The sequence below is a fragment of the Desmodus rotundus genome, chromosome 1, assembly GCF_022682495.2.
Source record: "Desmodus rotundus isolate HL8 chromosome 1, HLdesRot8A.1, whole genome shotgun sequence".
NCBI classification, from domain to species: Eukaryota; Metazoa; Chordata; class Mammalia; order Chiroptera; family Phyllostomidae; genus Desmodus; species Desmodus rotundus.
In genome coordinates this window covers 151,227,672-151,250,345 of record NC_071387.1, presented here as the reverse complement: position 1 = coordinate 151,250,345, position 22,674 = coordinate 151,227,672, and the positions used below count along the sequence as shown (strand labels likewise).

The 22,674-nt window shown below is 36.2% G+C and overlaps 1 protein-coding gene across 3 annotated transcripts in view; it reads right to left on the bottom strand.

Moving 5' to 3' along the window:
- The window catches only part of KIAA0825 (KIAA0825 ortholog), a 381,528-nt gene that overhangs the window by 177,479 nt on the left and 181,375 nt on the right, over positions 1-22,674 (bottom strand). For all 3 annotated transcript variants that reach the window (XM_045197837.2, XM_053911865.1, XM_053911862.1), the window contains 5 exons: positions 17,986-18,210; positions 11,479-11,887; positions 7,324-7,483; positions 3,159-3,317; positions 1,261-1,355 (listed from right to left, as the gene is read on the bottom strand). In XM_045197837.2, coding sequence (XP_045053772.2) covers positions 1,261-1,355; positions 3,159-3,317; positions 7,324-7,483; positions 11,479-11,887; positions 17,986-18,210 — 1,048 coding nt within the window. The remainder of the gene's footprint in view (positions 1-1,260; positions 1,356-3,158; positions 3,318-7,323; positions 7,484-11,478; positions 11,888-17,985; positions 18,211-22,674) is intronic.

The window sequence follows — 22,674 nt, the reverse complement described above, 5'->3', positions numbered from 1 at the left end:
TGGCCTCTTTTCCACCAGCTCTACCTCCCACCTCTCTACACAACTTTGGGACAGGACAGGAGCACCCCTGGGGCACTATGCATGAATAGGGTGCATTCTGGACTACTGCCTGCCAGGTGGTAAGCTTGTTCGGACAAGGCTCTGCCCTTGATGAGGTAGCTTCTGGATTGTTCAGCTTTGTCGATGATGGGTGAGTGAACTTCATTCGGGGGTGAAATATTAGAAATACCATTGTAACTGCATGTTTAAGCTACAGTTGTTATTGGCAACAAAGCTGCCTTTTTTCCCCCTTCCTAAAAGCATCCTTCTGGGAAATACTGGAGTCTCTCTTTCCCTCTTAAGATATTTTCTTATGAGCACCCAGATTTCTCAAGGATAACTTGAAAATTATACTGTAGCATTGTCACTACTGTCTTTCAGGAAAAATGATACTTAATATATTTTTCAATAAACATAGAAATACATTCTACATCACAAAGATTATACAGACTTTTGATACATAACTATAAGTAAACAGATTATACTTGAATAATAAAAGGTGTCTCACGCACACAAATTTTATGTGAAAATGTGATACTTAATAGAGAAATACAATTTATAAAATTTATACCTTGCACACTTTTCACTGAAAACCTTAAACGTATTTTTAAAACTGTATTAATTAATCCAGAATATAAAGAAAATGTTTACACTTTTGTGCAAAATAAATTACATGGTTAGATTCCTAGGCTGAAATCAAATTATTTCATCGGGTTGCCCTGGAGTGTGTGTGTGCCCGTGTGTGTAAAGTAATGTGCAACTGAGGCCATAGCAAGATAGAGCCACAGTAACTGGATAAAAAGTAAAAAATTCAATCACAACAGTTTTACTTATACGTTTCCCCTGATTAGATTAGTTGATTTGGCTTGGCATTTTGTATGCACTCATTAAATTAATGTTCACTGTAATTTATGCCTTGTAAACAAAGGCATAGTATTATAGTGGCATTCAAGTCAATAACTTTAGCTGTTTACAATACTGTACTACTATATACACAGTCAAAATATTTAAAATTCAAACTAAAATCAACTAATTTCATTTCAGAAAAATTATACTGTCTTATGCAAATGTTTTATGTAAAAGCAGCAATTGGAAAGTATATGTTATATAATTTCAGATCTTTATACCTATATACACACATACATATACCCTACATGCAAAGGATTTTCTATATGTATATATCCACCCCCCCAACCAGATCCGCCAAACCCTCAGTCCTACCTGTTTTTGAGCAGTACACTGAAGGTCATCTTATCCAGTCCCAGATAATTTGGCAGCAAGTTTGACCAATTCCAGTTCCATTTTGTGATGGCTGACTGTTGATAAATGAGAAGACGCTATTGTTAGTTATTAATCAGAGTTAATATGATCAGTAAATTAAAGCTCCAGCTGTGATAGACTAACTAAGAAGGAGGGGGGTCCAGAACAAGGACTTAGACAGATAACATCAATCATGTCCAAGAAGAAGGTTTTTATTCCAATAAGACAGCAATTAATTTATAAATCCATTTGGGGATGTAGTCATTATTTATAAAAATATAAATCAATTTCTTGAGTCGTTATTCTTCCAAGTGCTAATGGCATTTGCCCAACAAGTTTCTCTGAGAGGGTGACTCTTTGAAAAGTGAAGCAAAATAATTGGTAACTTTTTCGTGTATCAGTTTATAGTCTTTTTTAGCACCCAGAAGTTTGATTAAGAAAACAAACTTGGAAGTGCTACGACTCAAATTATAGCACCACTTAATTAGAGTGTGATATTAATGTTATCTTCTTGGTTAAGAATGCTTTAAAGGGGAAATTATGAAGGCTGCTAAGTGTAAATAACGTGATTCTTTTTTTTCTAATTTAATAGATAATTTCACAACAGAGTAAGGAGAAAAATTACTGTGAAAGATAATGTCATTTCGGAACTGAATAAAACATGCCATTTATTTAAATGAAGTGAGGATAATTGAACAGCTACAATGATTTTTTATGGTCTGGAGCAATCTAATGTACAACTCAGGAAAGCAGCCAATAAGCTCAAACTTATAAAATATATTTGGTTTTAAAAGATTATAGATGCTTATGCTCCTTAAACTAAATAGTTTTGATAATAAGAGTACAGGCTGATGTTTAAAATCCAACAAGAACTGTGCCCTGTCACCTGCTGATTAATGGAGCACTGCAGTCCTGTCACAGAGCAGAAGAATTCTGCCCGGGTTGTCAGCATTTGAAGGTCTTACTCTGCACAGTATTGATGAGTGTGGACTGCGGCTGCAACAGGCATGGCAAAAATATTATCTGCATCCCGAATTAGGCCATTGTTTTCATTCTTATTTTCGTCAGAGCTCTAGGTCAGGCAATCCTTCTCCTCTGCCCTGTTAGTTCAAATAGTCTGTCCAGAAGCTTCTCAGCAAAGCCACCAAAGGAATGAATTTTAAAGCAAAAGCAACTTTAAAGCAACTTTAGATTCCAAATACTTTGGCATAAAGGTGATGTTTTTAATATAACTACTGAAACATTCAGCTTAAACAATGGCATAATCTGACATTTAAAAATGTGTGCTGTTTATCACATTGACTTTATTTCAAACATCCTGACTTTAAGATCATTAGCAAATTCATTTTAAATTTAGGAATGTGTTTAGGGTTATACATACATATTTTTTAAAAAGCTAATTTACTTCACACAACCTAAAATAGCTCAGTGCTCTATTTATAATTAATTTTAAACTATTTTATAATTTCCCTGATAAATTAGATAAAGATTCCAAGGTGTTTTGTGAGTGTGAGTATTATGGGATGGGGGTGGAGGGCAGCAAGGGAGGGAAAGACTGTTAAAAAATGCCTGGGTTTTCGGTCCTTCTGTAGACACGGCCCAACAGATGTTCCCTCTGCCCACGGTGAACTGACCTGGTCAAAAGCTAAATTTTACAGACCAAACATATGAATCAGCTTGACAAATAGGAAAAAGGTAAAATAACTTTTCAAAGTCAATTTGTGCAGACCATGCAAATAAATACAAGGCCTTCTGCTTCCTACTAAAAAGGTTTATGAGTAAATATTCAAACACAAACCATTTTTTTTGTTATGAGTGTAAAGAAACCACACATTTAAATTAAATTTACCATTACATACCTGGTCTAGCATGTTTTTACTAAATGCCTTGTACACATGGAAAGGGTTAAAGGCAGAAGGCTGATCTTCCACACTCCTCAAGGTTGTTTTTAAAGGTCGGATGGGTAATGGCTTTTCCTCTGAACCATTCATAGAAAACAGCTGTTCTTTTAAATACTCCTTGAAGGGGAAAAAAATTACAAGTTGTTTTGGTGGAAAGCATATATTCTCTTTAAAAATAAACTGATCAATACCCAAATCTACTCTTTGAGCACATTTGCCAGATTATAGTGTATTACTCACTTGCCTCAGGATGGAACACATTTTCAGGAAAAACAGCTGAGTACCAATCAGCTTTGCGATAAACCCATCAAAACACAGGTTCCCCTAATATATAGGATAGACTAGAAAACATTTAACAAATTTTCACATCAGGAATGTATGACTGATATATCAAAATCTTTTCAATAGGCATTGTCTTGTCATTCATTGGTTTATGTGTTAACATATCTGGTTACCAAAACTTAACTCAGGGCATAATTACTCACAGTACAAGACAGTTTATTCATTTATTAAGCGTAGTTGTTACCTACTCCATGCTTAGCAGAGTGCTAAGTACTCTGAAATTTCACTACAAACAGCCTCACTCTGTGTAGAATTAATTATAATGCAAGCAACTAAACTCTATTTCCATTCTGTAGCCTGAAAAATATCAAGGTACAAAAGAAGATCCAAGTATGTAATTCTAGGCCCTCAAATGCCAGTACCGGCCTGAGTTAGAAAAGGCAATCTACTGCATTATGTCTCATTGTTCCATCCCTAAATTAATAAGGTAAACAATCCTAATCTATTTTACAGACCTCTTTTTTGCAAAACAACAAATAAAAATGACTAAAATTTTCTGATAACTATCAAATGTTTACTATTAATAAGCAAGTTACGCAATAAATAAATGTCCTAATTTTTAGTATGTCACAAGATAATTTTTTTTCTGCAAGATTAGGATGAAGACTAGGTTCAGAATTTTAGAGCTGAGAAGGACTTTAGAAGTTTTCTAGAAAACCCTTACTAGTCTAACTCCAATGCACAGACCAGCTTCATCAGCCTGACCTGGGAGCTTGTTAGAAAAGGAGAATCTCAGGCCCCACCAAATCAGAATCTGAGTGTTAACACTTCCCAGGAGACTGGGAGGCATATGAAAGTCTGAGAAACTCTAGCTCATGCCACATTCAATATCTGGCTCTGAATGGTCAGGGGACAAGCCTGAGGTCACTCGGGGATGAGTGGTAGAGTTGGGGGAAAGAAGCCATATCTCTGACCTCAGTCCAGTGTGCCTTTTTCCTATTTCTGTGTAACTCCATGAATAGAGAATGCCCACTGCATTGCGAAATGCAAATTTCAGATCCTCAAGTCCTAACAATAAAAAAATGCTACTTAAGTTAACAATGATAGTCATTCCTTCGCCCTGCTCATTGTGGATCACATCTTTTAAAAAATCAATTCTATGCTACATGATAGAGACACAGACTCTTACTAAAATTATTAGATACTGATAAAGCCATCAGAAGATAAGTTAATGCCTAGATTTATATTTCTGAGCAGGAGCAAATTTTTCTCCATTATGATCTCTGAAAGTAAAATTTTAAAAAGAAATGAAATGCCCCCTTCCATTAGAAAAACTGCTTTGTTTTGGCTAATAATCTTTCTCACTGACTTCCTCTTACATGACTATATTTTGGGGGGTTTTGTTTGTTTGTTTCCACAATTCAAAAAGGAAAAAGTGTTCTATTGCCAGTTGTAAATACAATGGTGTTTTCTCCTTTGTTAGGTTCTCTGACCTCTCTGCTGTATTGGCACTTGTTACCACTTGTTAAAAGTCTCAGCTTTTCTGTGACATTGCTTTAACCAGATTTATTGCCAATTGGGAATATCCTTTAGAAGAAATATTCTTTGAACATTCACTCTTGAACACCTTCCCTGTGAAGTTAAATCAGAGCTTATTTATCTACCTGTCATTTCTCTACTTCTCTTCACTGAAAAGCTCTACCAGCCTCATCACCTGACCCACCACCCTCACGGAAGGCCACCTGATGCATATACCCACGGACTCCCTCACCTGTGCCAGTGGCCAGAACTTCCATGCTCATATATCTTACCTGTATCTCAAAGACAGACATTTTAAAACTCAGTTTCTCCCATAACTTCTCTGTCTCTCAATGGCACACACATTGTTCTCCTCACCTGGGCCTGTACCTAAAGATGCTTCTATATTTGTTTCACATTTTTTAATATTTAGCAGCACAATTGAAAGTGCTGAAGACTCACAGTGCTACTCATCAAATGAATGACCATTGAATGCAAATTCATCTACAACATAAGGCTACCTCACAGTAAAAAAGCAGCCGCAAGTATTATACTGATCACTTGTCACCCTTGTGTTGCTATTTGGGTTTAATGCTTGCACTGTTTTAGTAATCATGAGGCAATGTTCTCACTTTCTTTGGTTCTAGCCTCACATTACGCACCTTACCCTGCAGTACCACATCCTACTGAGCACTAGTACTTAGCTTGACATCCCATCTGACGGACATTGCCATATGAATCTTAACAAAAGAAACATCCTAACTTTGAATTGAATCGATCAAAATGTGGTGGTGGCCCAGTAAAGAACCTTACATACGTGAGATCTCAAACACACTTGTTCAGAACAACTGCCCGAGAGTTCCACGAGCTCAAGAGAAAACAGCCTTTGAGTTTCCTGAGTATTCAACTTCATTTTTGTTGCTTTCGCTTACTGGTGATGACTGATCTTTCCTGTGATATGGACCTTTCAAAAAGAGGACTGACTAGCGTATCAGTCTGGCCATCTGTACCAGCCATCGCTGACCTCACGTCTACTGCAATGCCATTTACTAAGGGTCTGAGTGAATCCCACTGCAACATCTGTTCCTCAGTGATTACCAGTGATTTTGGCCAATTTGGGTGGCCAGGTGGACGTGCCAATGAAGACCATGACTACGAAATGGAGGTCTTTCAGTTAGCCAAGGCCAGGAGTTAGAGTTCCCAAGTTTCTCAAATAGAAATCCAAAATGAGGTGTGAGGGATCATTAGCAAGAGTGAATAGGCTGTACTACTCTGTAAGAATTCCGAACTCTAGTCCCCTAGAGACAGGACCATTTTCATAGCTACAAATTCCTCAGTTCCTTCCCAGGTGATCATGGAATACACTATTGTATCACCTGGTTATTGACTGGTTGATTAGCTGTCGGAGAGCCAGGAAACAAGATTTACTTGAAGTAACTTTCAGATAGATAAGAGTGGGAAGCACATTTATATTACCCAGTTGTAAAATGCTGTGACAATTTAATTCATTCCTTAGAAATGTATTAAGGCCTACCTCATTGAGATAAACACTGTATCTTCACATCATTCATATAATTCAATTTTTACTATTCCAAAAAATACACTGTGTTTGCAAATATAAACATAATTCTATTCACATTAGATGTTGCATTCCAATTCAGATACATGTGATCAAATTAAAAACCTGGTTAAGTGAGGAAGCTTGTATTATTTTAAGTACATAACTGTGACACTGCTTTTCACATTTTTGCTGAAACTGCCTGAAACATGCAAGGGCAGAGGCTTAACCCAGCTGAGAGGTGGACAAGCATGACATCAGTCCTAACCAGTGTCTGCGCATTAATGCATTGTCTTGGGTTAAACTAATTGCTCCTGATAATGGCTCAATATTCTTCTGAAGTTTTCTCATTATGTAAGAAGTCTCCACCCTCACCAATACAAGTAAGCTGTCTACTGGAGAGGAGCTACATGTCTCCAGAAAATTCTTCATTTCATAAACACCAAATTTTAGCGATAGTTTAACAGTCACAAACACACAATTCCCAAACCACACCTCTATTCTACACGATTCAGAACTGAACTGAGTTTATGAGCCGCGTTATTGTTTAAACCATATAAATAAAACCTACACTGTTTCGGTGAAGCTTCTGCTGTACAAATGCAGAAGAGCCAGGCCTGAATAGATTCTATTAATAATACAATATTGAGTTTGGTATTGACTTTAAGAAGTATTATCACCTCCTTGACTAACCCTTAGCTGCCAGCAGACGCTGCCTCAGGCCAGTACACACCTAATTGCTCGGTAAAAAGGCCGTTTCCCTACCTCATTGAGCCGCATGATGTGATAAATTTGCCTCAGGTACTCGCTGCCACCTGGTTTGTGGCAGATATCCAGGACCATCATGTTTATTTTCTGCTCAGTCAGTTCAAGAGCAGTACCTCCTTCTTCTAAGGCTGTGCTTTTCTCTGTTGTCATAAACACACTAAATACAAAGGAAGCATAGATGTATCAGTGATGAAGAATTGTAAATATGGAAAAGAACCAGAGACTGAGTGAGGAGAGTCCACGCAAGCCTCCTATGCGAAGCACCCACAGAGACTTTGCTCGGATAGGTAAGCCGTCCCAAACTGCTGCTGCTCACGGAAACAGTGCCTTCGAATGAAGCACCTGAAAGCGTTTTAAAAAGATGGAATCATTTCTTTTAAAGCATTTCTTTATTGCATTTATACTTCAATCTATAAAACATTTTCCCATTACTGCAATTATTGAAATTGCCATAATCATGGGATGAAAACAAAACATTTCTTTTTAAGAACATGTAAGAAATAATTTGTATTTTCTCTTTGAGGATAAAAAGTATCTTTGATGCCAGAAATAGCTTTGGTATTCTGTCTTTTGTAGATTCCTCTTTACACCTGTCTTAGAACACATTAAGGACTAATTAAAGTGTCAAAAGGGGGAGCCCATTATGCTAAATATAGGCTGGGTGCTTCCTGGTAGTGTGCTTACCACTGGGTATTTTAAATTGGCCTTTTGACACTTGTTGCCTTTTAAAATTATATGCCCCCTCTCCTGTTTCTTCTCGGTAACAGATACTTAGTAAAAGTCACTACCCTGATTATTCTTCCAGGAAAAGAGTCTATCATCCCTACCCCAGGAATGTGCAAGTTATGTTTGGGAAATATTTCTTCTATTATAAGAACTCATATGCTTATTATTGACTTTAAGCATTATTTACTTAGCAATAATGGATGGCATATTTTTTAAAAGTTCCCAAACTAAGGGCAAATTAAATCATAATATTCAACTTAAATCATATATATTCCATACTAATTTTTTTATTGCAAATGCTATTTGGATCATGTTAGGCTTTGCAATCTAAATATTCTTAAGAAAACACATGGTTTTCCACTGTTTCCCAGACTAAATGAAATTTACTGTGGTGTAATCAGCTATATACTGCAGTTCATTACTGAGATTTTGCCATGATTATAAAATTAGTTCTGCCAAGAGTCAGTGCCGCTGACCTGAAGACTGAACCAAATGATACCCAGCTGCTGGACATTAACTTTTATATTGCTTCCACATGTAGCTTCAAAACATCCTTCTTTGAAAAAAAAACTTTATGATCATATAAGCCTGGCTAAAAAATAAAGCAAATCCTACTCTGAGATTTTCATTAGCTAGAGTAAATATCGTGAAGCTGCATCAGGTTGCAAGCAAAAGTTCGCATCAGGTTTTGTAGAGGCTGACATTGAAAAAGTTGAGGTCCTCTGACAAAGGAGTGCCTCAGTGTCAGCCCCTGAATTGTATCCTTTCCTGTCCATCACTGTGCAGGTGAAGCAAATGATTGGATTCAGTCAATGCTATGATTAATGAGTTCCTCTCTGGATTTGGGACTGCATATCAATCATGTCATTAGGGAGACTGTGCCCTGAAAGAGGCAGACCTTAGCCAAGGAATAACTGCATTAATCTTAATCTGTATATGCACCCAGCCAGCCAAGTCAGGGTCACCATGATGAAAAACAATAATCTTCAACTCGACAAATTACTTTGCAAAGACAGACATTTCTTTACTTTTTGGGCTGTGTGTTCTCCAGAATCTAAGTTGACTGTTTACAGCTCGAGTGTTACTACAAAGTGAAGGTTATTTTAATGAACAGTAATGCTTTGAGGCAGTATGCAGGACGAGCAATGCTTACAGCTGCCACTTTCCACTGCAGTTATTTGCACGATTTCCATAAAATCAAAGTTAAATCTGGGTGTAAGTGAAAGAAATTGAGCTAATAATGATATTGTGTAGTTCCAACATAATGTTCATGGAAAATTAAGATTTCATCTATCTTAACAGAAGAACTATTTAGTTTAATTCTCATACTTTAAAAAAATGGTAAAGCCAAGGCAACTTTCCCCCTATATACAGTATCATTGTTTAAAATACATTTTCCTCCTAGTATAGATGATATAAATGCTGGTCAACTTATGAGAAACATGTAGAGGTGGAAGTTTCCTTGTATACCCGATACACAACTTAGAAATCAAAGTTAAGAAGAAACATTTCTATAACATCCCAATCCTGTAAGAAATTACCTAAAGTGAATTGATAAGACAAATTGAACTGTTTTTCAAGTAAATGTGATAACTTTAAAATCTGGATGTTTTACATTGATGTCGTTTGGGAAATAGAGAAAGACATAGCATTGTGCTAATTACACAATCTCATAATACATATTTAGAATCTTTGAGGACTAGAAAACATTTGTAGAAGTCATCAATTCATTATTTTGGATGCATGTTGCAACAGATAGCTAATCAGCCCAACGTTAGCTAAACTACTCACCTAAACGTTAGCTAACTATGTTAGCTAAACATAGGAGAGACCAGGTGTGTTGGTGCTGTTTATAAAATACTTAAACTAAACTTTCAAGGAAACCATTTTACTTATGGATTCCTATATGTAGCCCCAGGTGTCTGACTGAGACATACTTTAAACTGATCTTATTGCTAGAAGGGCTCCTAAACCAGCAGAATCACAAACTTAACTTTGTAACTATAATCAGATCCACTGTTTTTACTCATCTTTATTCTCTCCCTTCACAGTGAAGGCCTTGGATAATGACATCTGGCCCTAATCTTTAAATCACTGGATTAAAGACTGTAAATTGGTACCCAAAGCAAATGTAAAGATTAAGAAGGTCATTGTCAATGTTAGTAAGGTTTTACCTGACTGCTAGTGTTATCTTTACCTACAGGACGTCCTAGAAGTAAATTTCTAGAAATCAGTATGACAAGACCAGGAAAATCATGATTTTTGACATTTCCCCATTTGGATTAATATAATGTCTTACAGATTAATATAAACCACCAAAAAGTATTCATTGTATTAACCACTGAGTTCAATGTATTTTAAGAGTTTATAAATAAATGCTTACTAGTTTTAAGTTTAATGCTAAGAACTTTACGAATGTTATTTAATTTCTCAAAATGATTCTACCAGGTTGGTATTATCCCAGAAAATGAGGCTTTGAGAGTCTTACTACTTGCACAGGATGGCCCGCTTACAAGGGACTTATATTTGTCCCTCTGATACCAAAGCCTGTGCTCTTTACCACTACCATGTACTAGGACAATTAACAACGGTAGTCATTTCAGAAAGAAAGTTATAATAGGATCTGCTGGCACATGAGTATATTTTAAAAGACTGGGGACAGTTTATGTGAGGGTATAAAAAGGCGGGGGGGGGGAGCTGTCTTAGTGACCTGCAGACCATATGAACCAGGGTTGCTTTATCCGTATCATGCAACTGTATACCAAAGACGAACTTTAACAGAGGAGGACTCTATGTATGTATTCAAACTCATCAGGGACCCTTAAAAACCTCTTCATACCACAAATCATTTAGCTCTTAGTGACAAACCTATGAGAAGGCTGACATTTTCATACAGAAACAGCTGGGCGTGTTTATAGCTCCAGGGTGATATGCCCCAGTTGCCCTCTGGGATTCTTACATTACCAGATGAAAAATGTGTACCTTTTTGACAATCAGGTACACAGAAAGCAATAAAAAGCCTTTTATATCCATTAATTCCTTCTTAATTTAATCTCCATGCCCAGTCCATTTACAAAAAGCTCCAGGCTATCCACTAGATACCTGTTTGCCCACTGAAAAGGAGTGAAACCAAATTCTCCTGGGCTTAACTACCACCCTTTTAATCAGAAACCTTAGGATGACGACTAAACAAGTATAATGTTCCTGCATATCAAGGGGTTTCAGGTTTTAATAAGACAAGGAATGCCTAACAATCCAGTTTTTAATGCAATTTTTATCTTTTTTGATATTCATCGAAATTCCCACGAAGTTACCAAAATGACCATTGCCGCTTATCTGACCATATTTTGTTGTTGCTGTTTATTGGCGATTTTGTTATTGTGAATGTATTTGATGAAATTTAGTGAAAGAAAAACATTGCTTTACCATTCGGAGCTCAATTTCCTTGCTTTCAGCAATTGGCATTTAATCCAGTTGGGTTTCTGCTGCTCAATGCTCTGAATGACCTTTTGGGCCATTTGATTAGGGCTACTTGTCTGCTCTCCCATGATGCTCTCCAAACACACACAGATTAAACCCAGTTTCTCTTTACTCCATCTGTCAAGGGAGGCACCTGTTAAGAGTTCCACAGTGTTTCCATCCTCAAATATCCGACATATAATTACAATCAAGTTCCAGACAAGCAGGCTAGCTTTCTTCAAGTCAACAAAGTTTCTCGACATTTTTCTCTCAGACAGAAAAAAGAAGTATTTAATTGAGGGAGGCAAACATGCAATCACTGTAGGTAACTTGCTGATTACAATAGATACTGCCTCAGCAGCAAGCCTCGTGACGCCTGGGGAAGAAAAGAAAGAAAAGGTATGATTAATATTAGCATTTGTGTTGCATCACTGTGTTGTTTGGAGTGTTGTGTGGGGATGTCTAACTTTTGGGGGGAAAATTGCTGAGAAGAGCTTGACATATTCTGACAGAACTCGACTGGGGACCCCTGTAGTACTGCCTTAAAATTCCCAAATGTCAAACTTATTTTTTTCTCCCCCAGTAAAGACTAGAAAATTCAGAATTACTATTTATATATTTTCATGTATTAAGACTGCAGATGTAAAGGGCCCAGATGTTCTCAACTAACAAAAGCAAGGAAATGCTGCCCGACCTCTTTGTGGCCCTCACTTCCGTAAGCCGTCCTCTTGCTCCCTTGGAGTCCCTGTCAGCATCATTTGAGCTCTGACCAAGACTGGCTCCTCTTCTTTTTAGTTCTTAGCCCAAACATCACCTCCTCACAGAGCCTTCCTTCACCATCTGGCTAAAGCAGTCCTTTCATGCCCTTTCTTTCCCAGCCCAATTCCCTCCCTATCATTAGACCCCCATTTGTTGTTTTTATTATAGCACTTACTATCACCTAATAATTACTTTGTTCATTATCTGACACCCTCCATGGAGTTTAAGCTCCCTGAAGCCATTGCTGTATCCTCAGCACTTAGTACCTCATGTATAATGGTCATTCAATAAATACTTGTTGAATAAATGAGTGAACAAACTTTCATGGTTACCTGTATTACTCTTCTTTGCTTCTTTGTGTCTTATGCTAGTTCCACTTCCTACTAACCACTCTTAAAGATGTGTATTTGTTAAGAAGTCCATGGCCCACAGACCCACGATTCTACACACTCTTCTTTGCTGTTACTTCTCTGAAGGATCTACTGATGTTTCCTCTCTATATTGGGGTTTCCCAACTTTGGCACGATTGACATTTTGGGCTGGATAATCCTTCATTGTGAGGAGCTGCCCTGAGCACCGTTGGATGTTTTAGCAGGATCTCTGGCCTCTATTCACTATATGCCAGTAGCATCCTCCTCAGCTGAGACAACCAAGCACTGCCACATGTCTCCAAGGGCAAAATCTCTCCCTTGGTTGAGAAAAATTTTCCAGATTCCAGAATCTTCAGTCTTGGCCTTTTCCTAAGGTAACAATCCTAAAACTTCAGCTCCCTGTTGAGTATTCCATTTCTCTGCCCTGGTCATCATTAACTCAGTATAACCAAAACCAAATTCATTGTTTCCCTCTCAGACTGGCTTGGCCCACTTTAGGCTTCTGAATACCTCAGCATTCTCACATGGAATGTGCTCGCTTTTCATGGGTCACCCACATCCTTCAACTCTTGCTCCAAAGTCTTCCCCCCCCCTATGAATTCATTTAAACATGTATGCGACTATTTTGGTAATGACATCTATATGTGTCATGCTGTACCATATTTTGTATTATCATATATTATTATTTATGTTATATTGTTACTTATAACCTCATGACTTGCCTTTACAATTAGGCTAAAGGCTCCTCAAGAGCACGGGAAACAATCTCATTGCTTCTTGAGTATCCCACAAAGGCAAGCACTGTGTTTTAATCCACTATGTGCACAAATGAACTTGAACCTTGGAACTAAATGAGAAGTCAATAGAACACAGCTTTGAGTTCTTCAGTAAAACATTTACTGTTTTTACTGAGCAAAAATAATAAAACAATGTGAAAGATTTTTCAAGTTGTTTGTGACATTTAAAGATGTCAACTGCTCTAAAAGAGTACAAAGCTCTTGGAAAACATGCGTTTAGTGTGTGTCTCCTCAGAATTTCGTGACCACTTCAGAATCATTCTAAAAATTAACTAGAGCAGTCTTTTTAAGTTTGTTAACTGGGTGCAACATACATTTGAATGATTACATAAAACTGCTCTCTTAAATAAAATTATAAATGTGAAAGCACCTAGATAGGTATTTGGTAAAAAATAGTCTCTCAATAAGTATTTTCTTTTAATTCAGATAAAAATGTTTAGATGAGGGTTAAAATATAAATAAAGCAAATTAAGAGATTCCTTTGTGACCCCTCTACTCTGTGTTCTTAAATTATTTTATATGTCTTATGCTTCCTTATGTGTCTCTATCTCCTATTCTTCATTCTACTGTCAGATATTTGAGTTGAAGATTATGTCTTGCATTCTGCTTACCCTAGAGAGGGTTTAACTGCAGACACTGGGTAACACTTGACAATCTAAGTAGGCATCGGGTAAAGATTACCAATTCTCTTCACACCTGCATGTGATATTTTATGAAATTTGAGGACGCCAGGTACCCAAATCTCCAACACTTCATTAAAACTTAAGGCGAATTCCAATCAGAACCATTACACGGACGACAAATTAATAAATCCATTCTACTAATCTCAGAGGCTCTGAGTCTATGATGATGTTAACAACACACCAGGAATCTTCTAAGAAGCCACACGCTCATTTTTCTGTCTTTATTTAAATAACCTGACTCCCATCTAAGCCATATATATGTAATATATCTCAAGAGCTATCCCAAGTTCAGAGCTGATGGATGTGAAAAAATATTTTATTTCTTAGAATAAATTCAATGTGATATGTATGTTTATGTATTTATCATTTCTTCCTTCCTATAAGGTAGTCCTGACTATAAGATATTTTGTAGATTATAAAATAAGCAAAAGGGAAATTAACAATGGATGAGGTAAAGACAAAAGAATGTCTTAATATTAATTAAAATTTTTATTTATTAATGGTGTAAAATGTCAACAATAATTTATTGAGTAAGAACAATATGATTTAATACACTTTATTATTTTTAACACCTGGGCTTAACACTCTATGAAACAGTGATTCAAATGTCGGATTCCAAGTTTGCTGTGTTTCCACACTTGGTTTTAATAGGTGTCACGGGGGAAAAGCTGCTACGTGAACATACACAGATCCACGTGGAATCCGTGTATCAGTAACTGTGCTTGAGAAGTCATGGCACTTGCTTTTCAATCTCAGCCACCAAATAGGAAAAAGCTGTTGTTGAAATTTGACTCATAACTATTCATCATTCAGAATGTCAATTAGTGTTGCTGTATGCAAATTGAAAAATGTTTTCTTATATTTTTAAGCAAAATATTCAAAAATCACTTAAAGTCTTATTTGGAATATTTTAATCATGTTAGAAAATTCTATTTCTAAGCTCTTAGGTGTGCAACTGTAATATTTTACAGGTGACAGTGGTTTTGATAAAATGGGTATTTCTGGTTTTTTAGAATAAACTGCCTTCACGACTCCCAGCGGCACTTGATGTGTTTTTGCCATCAGTCTCTTCCTCGACGACCTCCACGTGAACATTGTCACGAACACACTTTCCCTGCAGGGCTACCTCTGGGTCCTCTCCAGGACCCAGCTGTCCTCACAGCAGTTACTCCAGCAGTTTTCCACAAAGCATTCTTTTTCTTTAAAAAGTAATTTACTGCTAAGAAAATATATTTTCCAGTATATCTTTCATTTAATTGTTGTCAAAGAAACAAAAGAACTTGTTATTTGTGTATCTGCTTTTTGAAATAAAGGAGCAAATACCTAAGCTGATCGATATAAGAAATACATGAACTTTCACTGAACTCAACTCCTTAAGTCTCTTACTTTGTATAACTTATTGTAACATTCATGTCTTTAAAGCTTGGCTGTTTTCTATGTAACAAACAGTGTGTGCTGACGGAGAATAAAGATGTGCCTTTTAGTTTGTCGCCACAGTGTTTTCCACGTCCTGCCATTTTCACTGTGTCAAGAAGAGCACATATTCCCTTAAGCTACTGACTATTTGTCTTGTAAAAAGTCATAATCTTCAAAAAAGGTCTCTAAATATTCATCGTTATTTCAACAAATGTTGCAAAGTACTGAATTAAATACACTTAACTTAAAACATGGCTGGAAATGATTGCAGAGGTTGGTCTTCATGTTTTAAATGCTTGGTTTTGAAATCTTTGGCTAATCAAAATCACATCATACTATTTTTATCTAGTAAATAGTTCAAGGTGCAGTACTCACTTAGGAAGGACCCGTGTTTAACAATAATGTAAGGGAAGCCACATTTCAAATAGTTTTCCCATACATTTCCTTTTTAAAAAATTCTTTCTTTGGCTAAATCTGATGAGATTATTATTATTTTTCTTTATAATAGGCTGAGAGAAGCTCATGTTAGGATTAGAAATATGTGAGCTCTTTCACTTTGTCATCGTTAGCTCTTCCTTGCACCCCCAGTTATGGGAGTGTGTCTAGTCTGTGACTCCCCAGAATTTCGGTATTAATTTTAAACCACAGTTGATCTGTTGGTTTATAGGAATATGTTAAAGCCACTTGTGTGTTTTGTGAAGATTAATTTTGTTAAATCTAGATTCTGAAATGTAAATGACAACCTTGATTCATTACTGTATGCTAAAAGCTAATGAAACACTGAGGTGCCCCATCTATCCTCTACCCAACAACACTGTTCCCAACACAGGGCTAGCTCGCGCACAGAACAATGGAGAATGCCAGTGATGATCTCCATAAGACAGTATAGTAAAGTTTAGTTTCTTAATTTCTTTCCTTTTTGATTGTTCAAGGAATGGACAAAAGACTGGAGTTGAAGACCTTAAGCGCTTGCTGTTTGCTCACTGACCAGATAACTGGAACTACCTGCATTATTTATGCAGCATGGGGGGTGTTAATTTTTACCTAAAGCGGCCTCTTTTTGGAAATGACAAGTGTGTGTGTGTGGTTTTTTTTCTGTACATCTCTTTTTTATATAATTTTATTTTTTATTGTTATTCAATTACAGTTGTGTGCCTTTTCTCCCCATCCCTCCACCCCACCCCAGCTGAATCCCCCTCCCTCCCCCACCTCCACCCTCCTCCTTGATTTTGTCCATGTGTCCTTTATAGTAGTTCCTGTAATCCCCTCTCCTCACTGTCCCCTCCCCACTCCCCCCTGGAAGCAACCTAAGTGCCCATCAGCAAATGAGTGGATCCAAAAACTATGGTATATTTACACAATGGTATTCTACGCAGCAGAAAGAAAGAAGGAGCTCCTACCCTTCAAGACATCATGGATGGAACTGGAGAGCATTATGCTAAGTGAAATAAGCCAGACAGTGAGGGACAAATACCATATGATCTCACCTTTGACAAGTGTGTTTTTTAAAGCCTGTTTTTTTTTTCTCAATGTACATTTAAAGGTTTTTAAATTGTTTATTGTCTAATCAAGTTGAAGTTTTTAAGAAGCTCATTTTTAATTTGTAATAAAAGTTTACAACTTGATTTTTTTCAAAAAAGTCAATAAACGGCAAGTACCTGTTAATAAATGTTTTAAATAATTGTCAAAAAAAGGATGACTATGAAAAGGAAAAGTTTGATTTTAAAAATCCTAAAGAAGATTTATGAATACAGAGAGGTACATAATACACATGCAAAAGATTTTTGTGAATTTCTCAGAAAGTAGGAACATCTAGGTAGAAATAAACATTCAAATGAGAAGACTTGATTAATAAAGTAAGTGAATAATGTAAGTAACTGATGGCTCTCAAATACACTTGGTAGATGCACTGCCTTGGGCAGGAACAATGCACTAAATTCAGAACCATACATATTAGAGGAAAAATACCCTGTCAAAAATAGATGGTTACTAAATTGGGTGCTATTTTTGACCTAAAAGCCACAGATATGAGTGTGTTAACAAGAGAAAACAAAGTTATAATTGGTCATTTAGGGAAAAACTTTAAGAATAATTAAACTGAATATAACAGCAATCCTCTTGAGAATATGAGTTTTGGATTACTTCATAGACTTAAAGAAAATTAGTCAAAATCATGTGAGTAATCTGTGAATACTAACATGAACATAATATGTTACAGAAAATTCAGAATTGGCAGTTAAATAAAGAAAATGACCATTTGAGTCATTTTTATTTCTAGTTTCTTTGATTATATGACTCATAGTAAAGAAAATAACGGGTTCCAAATATACACGGTAAAAATAAGACTAATATCATTTGCAAGTCTTAATATTTTTAGCATTTTACTTGATTTCATATCCTAGAAAACTACTTCTTCAGGGATGCTTCCTTACAGAAAAACAGATATACCTTTGCTTGATTCCTTCCTTTCGGTTTCTTTAGGAATATAATTCCATTCTTTTGGAATGCTCTCACGCAAACGTTCAGGAACACCAGGCTTGTTTAGGCTTGTCTCTCTGTGTCTCCCAGAGGTCATCACAGATATTATCTGCTTTACAGTGTCCTTGACAGCCTCGGTCAGTGCCAACCTCAAGTATCGGATGACCTCTAGCTCGGACTCCATGCACGCTGAGACTTCAAAATCAGACAGCATATGACAGTTAGCAGAATCTGGCAAAATTTTGTGCTGATTCAATTGGGAACTCAGTTTCTTAATGATCTAGTATAAAGCCATAGGAAAGGGGAGCAGCTTTTAACCTAGAAATCTTATAACTGATAAACAGTTCATAAACATTAAAAAAATTCTTCTTGATAATAAAGGGAATGGAAATTAACACTGAAACACTGTATTTGCTAGTAGTTTGGAACTCTACTAGTAAACATATAAATCATGTGACCTTCATAGATGACAATTTGGCAGTAATATCAAAAGCTCTAACATTTTACTTATATGTTAATCTACTTAACCTTCTCTAAGATTTTATCCTAAGAAATTAATTACGGTTCTATAAAAGATATAAAAATTAGAAATAATCTAAATGTCTAATAATTGGTAATTTGTTTAATTAACCAAGGTACATTCATCTATACAATAAAGCCATATATTGTTTAGTATAAACATAAAACTGGGTTGAAAGGCTATGACATGCAATTTTATTAAAAAATTCATATCTACATGCACATATAAAAAATTAAAAGATATACTCTACAATGTTAATGATGATTTTCCTCTTCCTTTACTTCTTCTTTTAATTTTTCTGCCTGCCTTTCCACCCTCTCTCCCTCTAGCCATGCCTTTTTCCCTTCCTTCTTCTTTCAACATGCCTTATTTCTGATTATTTCTATTCCTTACTATGATATTGTGTGATAAATGCAATACAAGCTTTTTAAAAAATCACTGCAAAGTCCTGGGGCCACCACTTGAATCAGGATACAAAAGTATCTATATGCTGCTTTTTTCTCCTTCAAATTTCAAGGTGACATTTCTCAAGTTACTCAAGCCATTGTTAAAATGACCATGGTGAAGAAGATCATGGTAATATCAAATAGTGAGAGTTTTTAATTTTTTAACATGGCACAATCATCAGTTAGGTAAGCTCTCTGTCTTTTTAATGATGTTTCAAGACTTTAATTCATTGAAAGGAATAAAGAACCCTTCTTCCTGTATTAATAATTAATATTCATTTTGGTTCAACTCCTTGGAGTCATGGATTAAAATCATTTCAGGTATCTAAAAATTCTAGAAATTCAGACATTCTAGGTCTTATTGTTAAAAGAGTATGTTTATTCCTTTTAAAATAAAATCAAGATACTGAAAATAGCAGAAAATAATGGCTCTATCTCAAATAATTACTTAAAATTTATAGAAATTAATTTGTGTAAAATAACTGGCACATAGTACGCATTATACTAGTATGTGTACACTATGCTATTACATATTTGCTATTATTGGCTAAGATAAGAGTTTTCTTAAAATGTTATAATATTGGACTGCATAGTATTCTCTTGATTCAGGGTTCTGAAACATCTTGAGCAGGAGATACTGTGGGAAGAATTAAGCAATAGCTACAGATGCCAATGATAGAAACAAGATACATATTTTTTTAAAGGAGAAATTGGAGAAGAGGGAATAGAAAAAAGAGAGTAAGTGACAAGAACTTCTCATTTCTGACTGTGCATATAAAGAGCCTGGAAGTCATTATTGTATCCTAACAACAAATAAAAAGCTGAACAAATTAAAAAAAAAACCCCAGCTCTTCTTGAAAATGTAAGAGAAGGGAAGACAAGGAAAAATGAACAGACAGGCAAATACAGGGAGTCATGGCTTACTGGAGCAAAGGGTCAAGCAGAAGCTACCAGGAGAAGCAGCGCCAGGGTGGGAAAATTGCAACCATAATTGACGAATTGCTGGAGGCTCAGCTCAGACAAGTCCAAGGTTAGAACTCCAGAAATACCTATCATGGGGGTTGGGGCTGCCACACTTTTATAAGTTTTACCTCCAGGAGCTCCACTACTTCCCCCTAGTAAATTCCCCCTAGTAAGAGAAAAATCCCCTAGTGCTTCCAACACGAGGAGGAAAAAAGGAACACTCAGAAATAAGCTGGAGCACTCTGTTCTTCTTAAGAGGACTGCCCTCAGGAGAAACCATTAAAACAGAACCTAACCCACTGGGGTTTTCAGAGCCTAATTTACCTAAGTGAAGGGAAATGTCCACTCTAGCCATACTCTCCTATTTAAGAAGGAAGGGAAAAACTGAGAAACATTTGTAAAGTATACCATCTAGAGGCACAGGCTCACTAAAAAATTGAGACCTAATCATAGGACGAAAGATAGCTTACCCTCCCTCAACACCTCTCCACCACATTACTAAAGACCTATTTAGAGCAGTTCCTTTTACCAGTATATCATGTCTACCTTTCAAAAAGAAAAAAGAAGAAACGACAAGACATATTAAAAGGCAAAACACAAAATTTGAAAAGAAAGAGCAAGCATTAGAAACAGATATAGCAAAGATGATAGAATGATCAGACCAGGAGTTTAAAACTGCTATGAATAATATGATAAATATGCAAATAGATAAAATAGATAGCATAACAGAACAAATGGGCAATGTAAATAGAGAGATGAAAGTCCTAAGAAACCCACCACCTCAAAATACTGTAGATCAAAAGCAACATAACAAAAATGAACAGCTTATTAGTAAACTGAACATGGCTGATGGAAGAATATTTGAGCTTAAGGATGTCTCAATAGAAACCTCCAAAACTGAAAAGAAAAGAGAACAAAGACTAGAAAAAAGAAACCAGAACAGACTATTAAAGGACTATGGGACAACTACAAAAAGTATAACACACATATAATGGGAATACAGAGAGAGAAAAGAGAGAGAAAATAAAACCCGGAGAAATATTTAAAACAACAATGAAAAAGAATTTTTCCCAAATTAATGTTAAAGACAAACCACAGATCCAGAAAGTTAAGAGAACATGAAATGGATAAATACTTTAAAAAATTATACCTAAGCATATTATCTTTAAACTACTGCAAAATCAAACATAAAGAAAAAGTCCCGAAAGAAGCCATGTGGAAAAACACACCTTACATTTAGAGAAACAAAGAGAAGAATTACATTTGACTTCTCATAAACAGTGCTACTAAGAAAAGAGAAAAGTAAATTTTAAAGTGCTAAAAGAAAAAATAATCAATCTAGAATTCTATATCTTGTAAAATTATCCTTCAAAAGTAAAGGAGAAATAAATACTTTGTTAGGCAAACAAAAATTGAGGGGATTTGACACCAGTGGTCTTGCCTTGCAAGAAATGTTAAAAGATATTTTTTAGAGAGAAAGGAAATAGTATAGATCAAAAATTCAAAGTTACATAAAGAAAGGGCATTGAAAAAGAAATAAATGAAGGTAAAATTCAAACATTTTTCTTATTTGCAATTGATCTAACAGGTAAGTTTGTTCAAAATAACAATACCAACAATGTATTAACTCATGCATATATTATATATGTATATATTTGAGTGTACATCTGTATTTTTATTTATAAGTGAAATGAATAATAGCAATGACACAAAAGGGAGAAATTAGAATTATTTTGTTATTATAAGATACTCATACAACCTGTGAAGTATTATAGTGTTGTTTGAAAGTGAACTTGGGCCCTGGGCAGTGTGGGTCAGTTGGCTGGAGCATCATCCCAAATCCCCCTCAGGGCCCATGCCTATTGTGGGTTACATGGGAGGCAAACGATGCATGTTTCTCTCTGACATCAATGTTTCTTTCTCTCTCCTTCTCTGTCTCCCTTCCTCTTTCTCTCCCCAAAATCAAAAAAACATATTTAAAAAAGAAAGTGAACTTGGATTAATTTCATTGTCTATACATATGCTGCAAAGTCTTTACTTTAAAAAGTAAAAAAGAGAAACATAACTGATATGACAAGACAAAAAATAAAATCATATAAAATGCTCAGTTAAAAACAACAAAAGTGAAGTCAGACTTCCAGCTGAGATAGAGGCATAGATGGATACACTTTGCTTCCTAGCACAATCAAAAGAAGGATAACAACCAATTTAAAAAAAAAAACAAAAAACAGAACTGCCAGAAAATCAAACTGTATGGAAGTCCAACAACCAAGGAGTTAAAGAAGAAACATTCATCTAGACCGATAGGAGGGGTGGAGACAGGCAGCCAGGGTATAGAGGACTAGTAGCAAGGTAGTGGGTAGAGGGCTTGGGTGGGTGAGGCAGCAGCTGGCAGACTGGGCAAGGCAGCAGCTGGCAGAGCAGGCAGTCCCACATTTGCATGTGGATAAACTGGGAGGAACAACTGGAGAGCGAGACAGACTCCACAACCCAGGGCTCAAACGTGGGAAGCCTCAAAACCTCTGACTGAAAAAACCTATGGGGGTTGCAACACCAGGAGAATCTCCCGGCCTACCAGAGAGTTCACTGGAGAGACCCGCAGGGTCATAGAATGTACACAAAACCACCCTCCTGGGTATCAGCACCAGAAGGGCCCAATTTGCTTGTGAGTAGTGGAGGAAGTGACTGAAAGCCGGCCAAGAGCTGAGCAAGGAGCATTGCTCTCCCTGT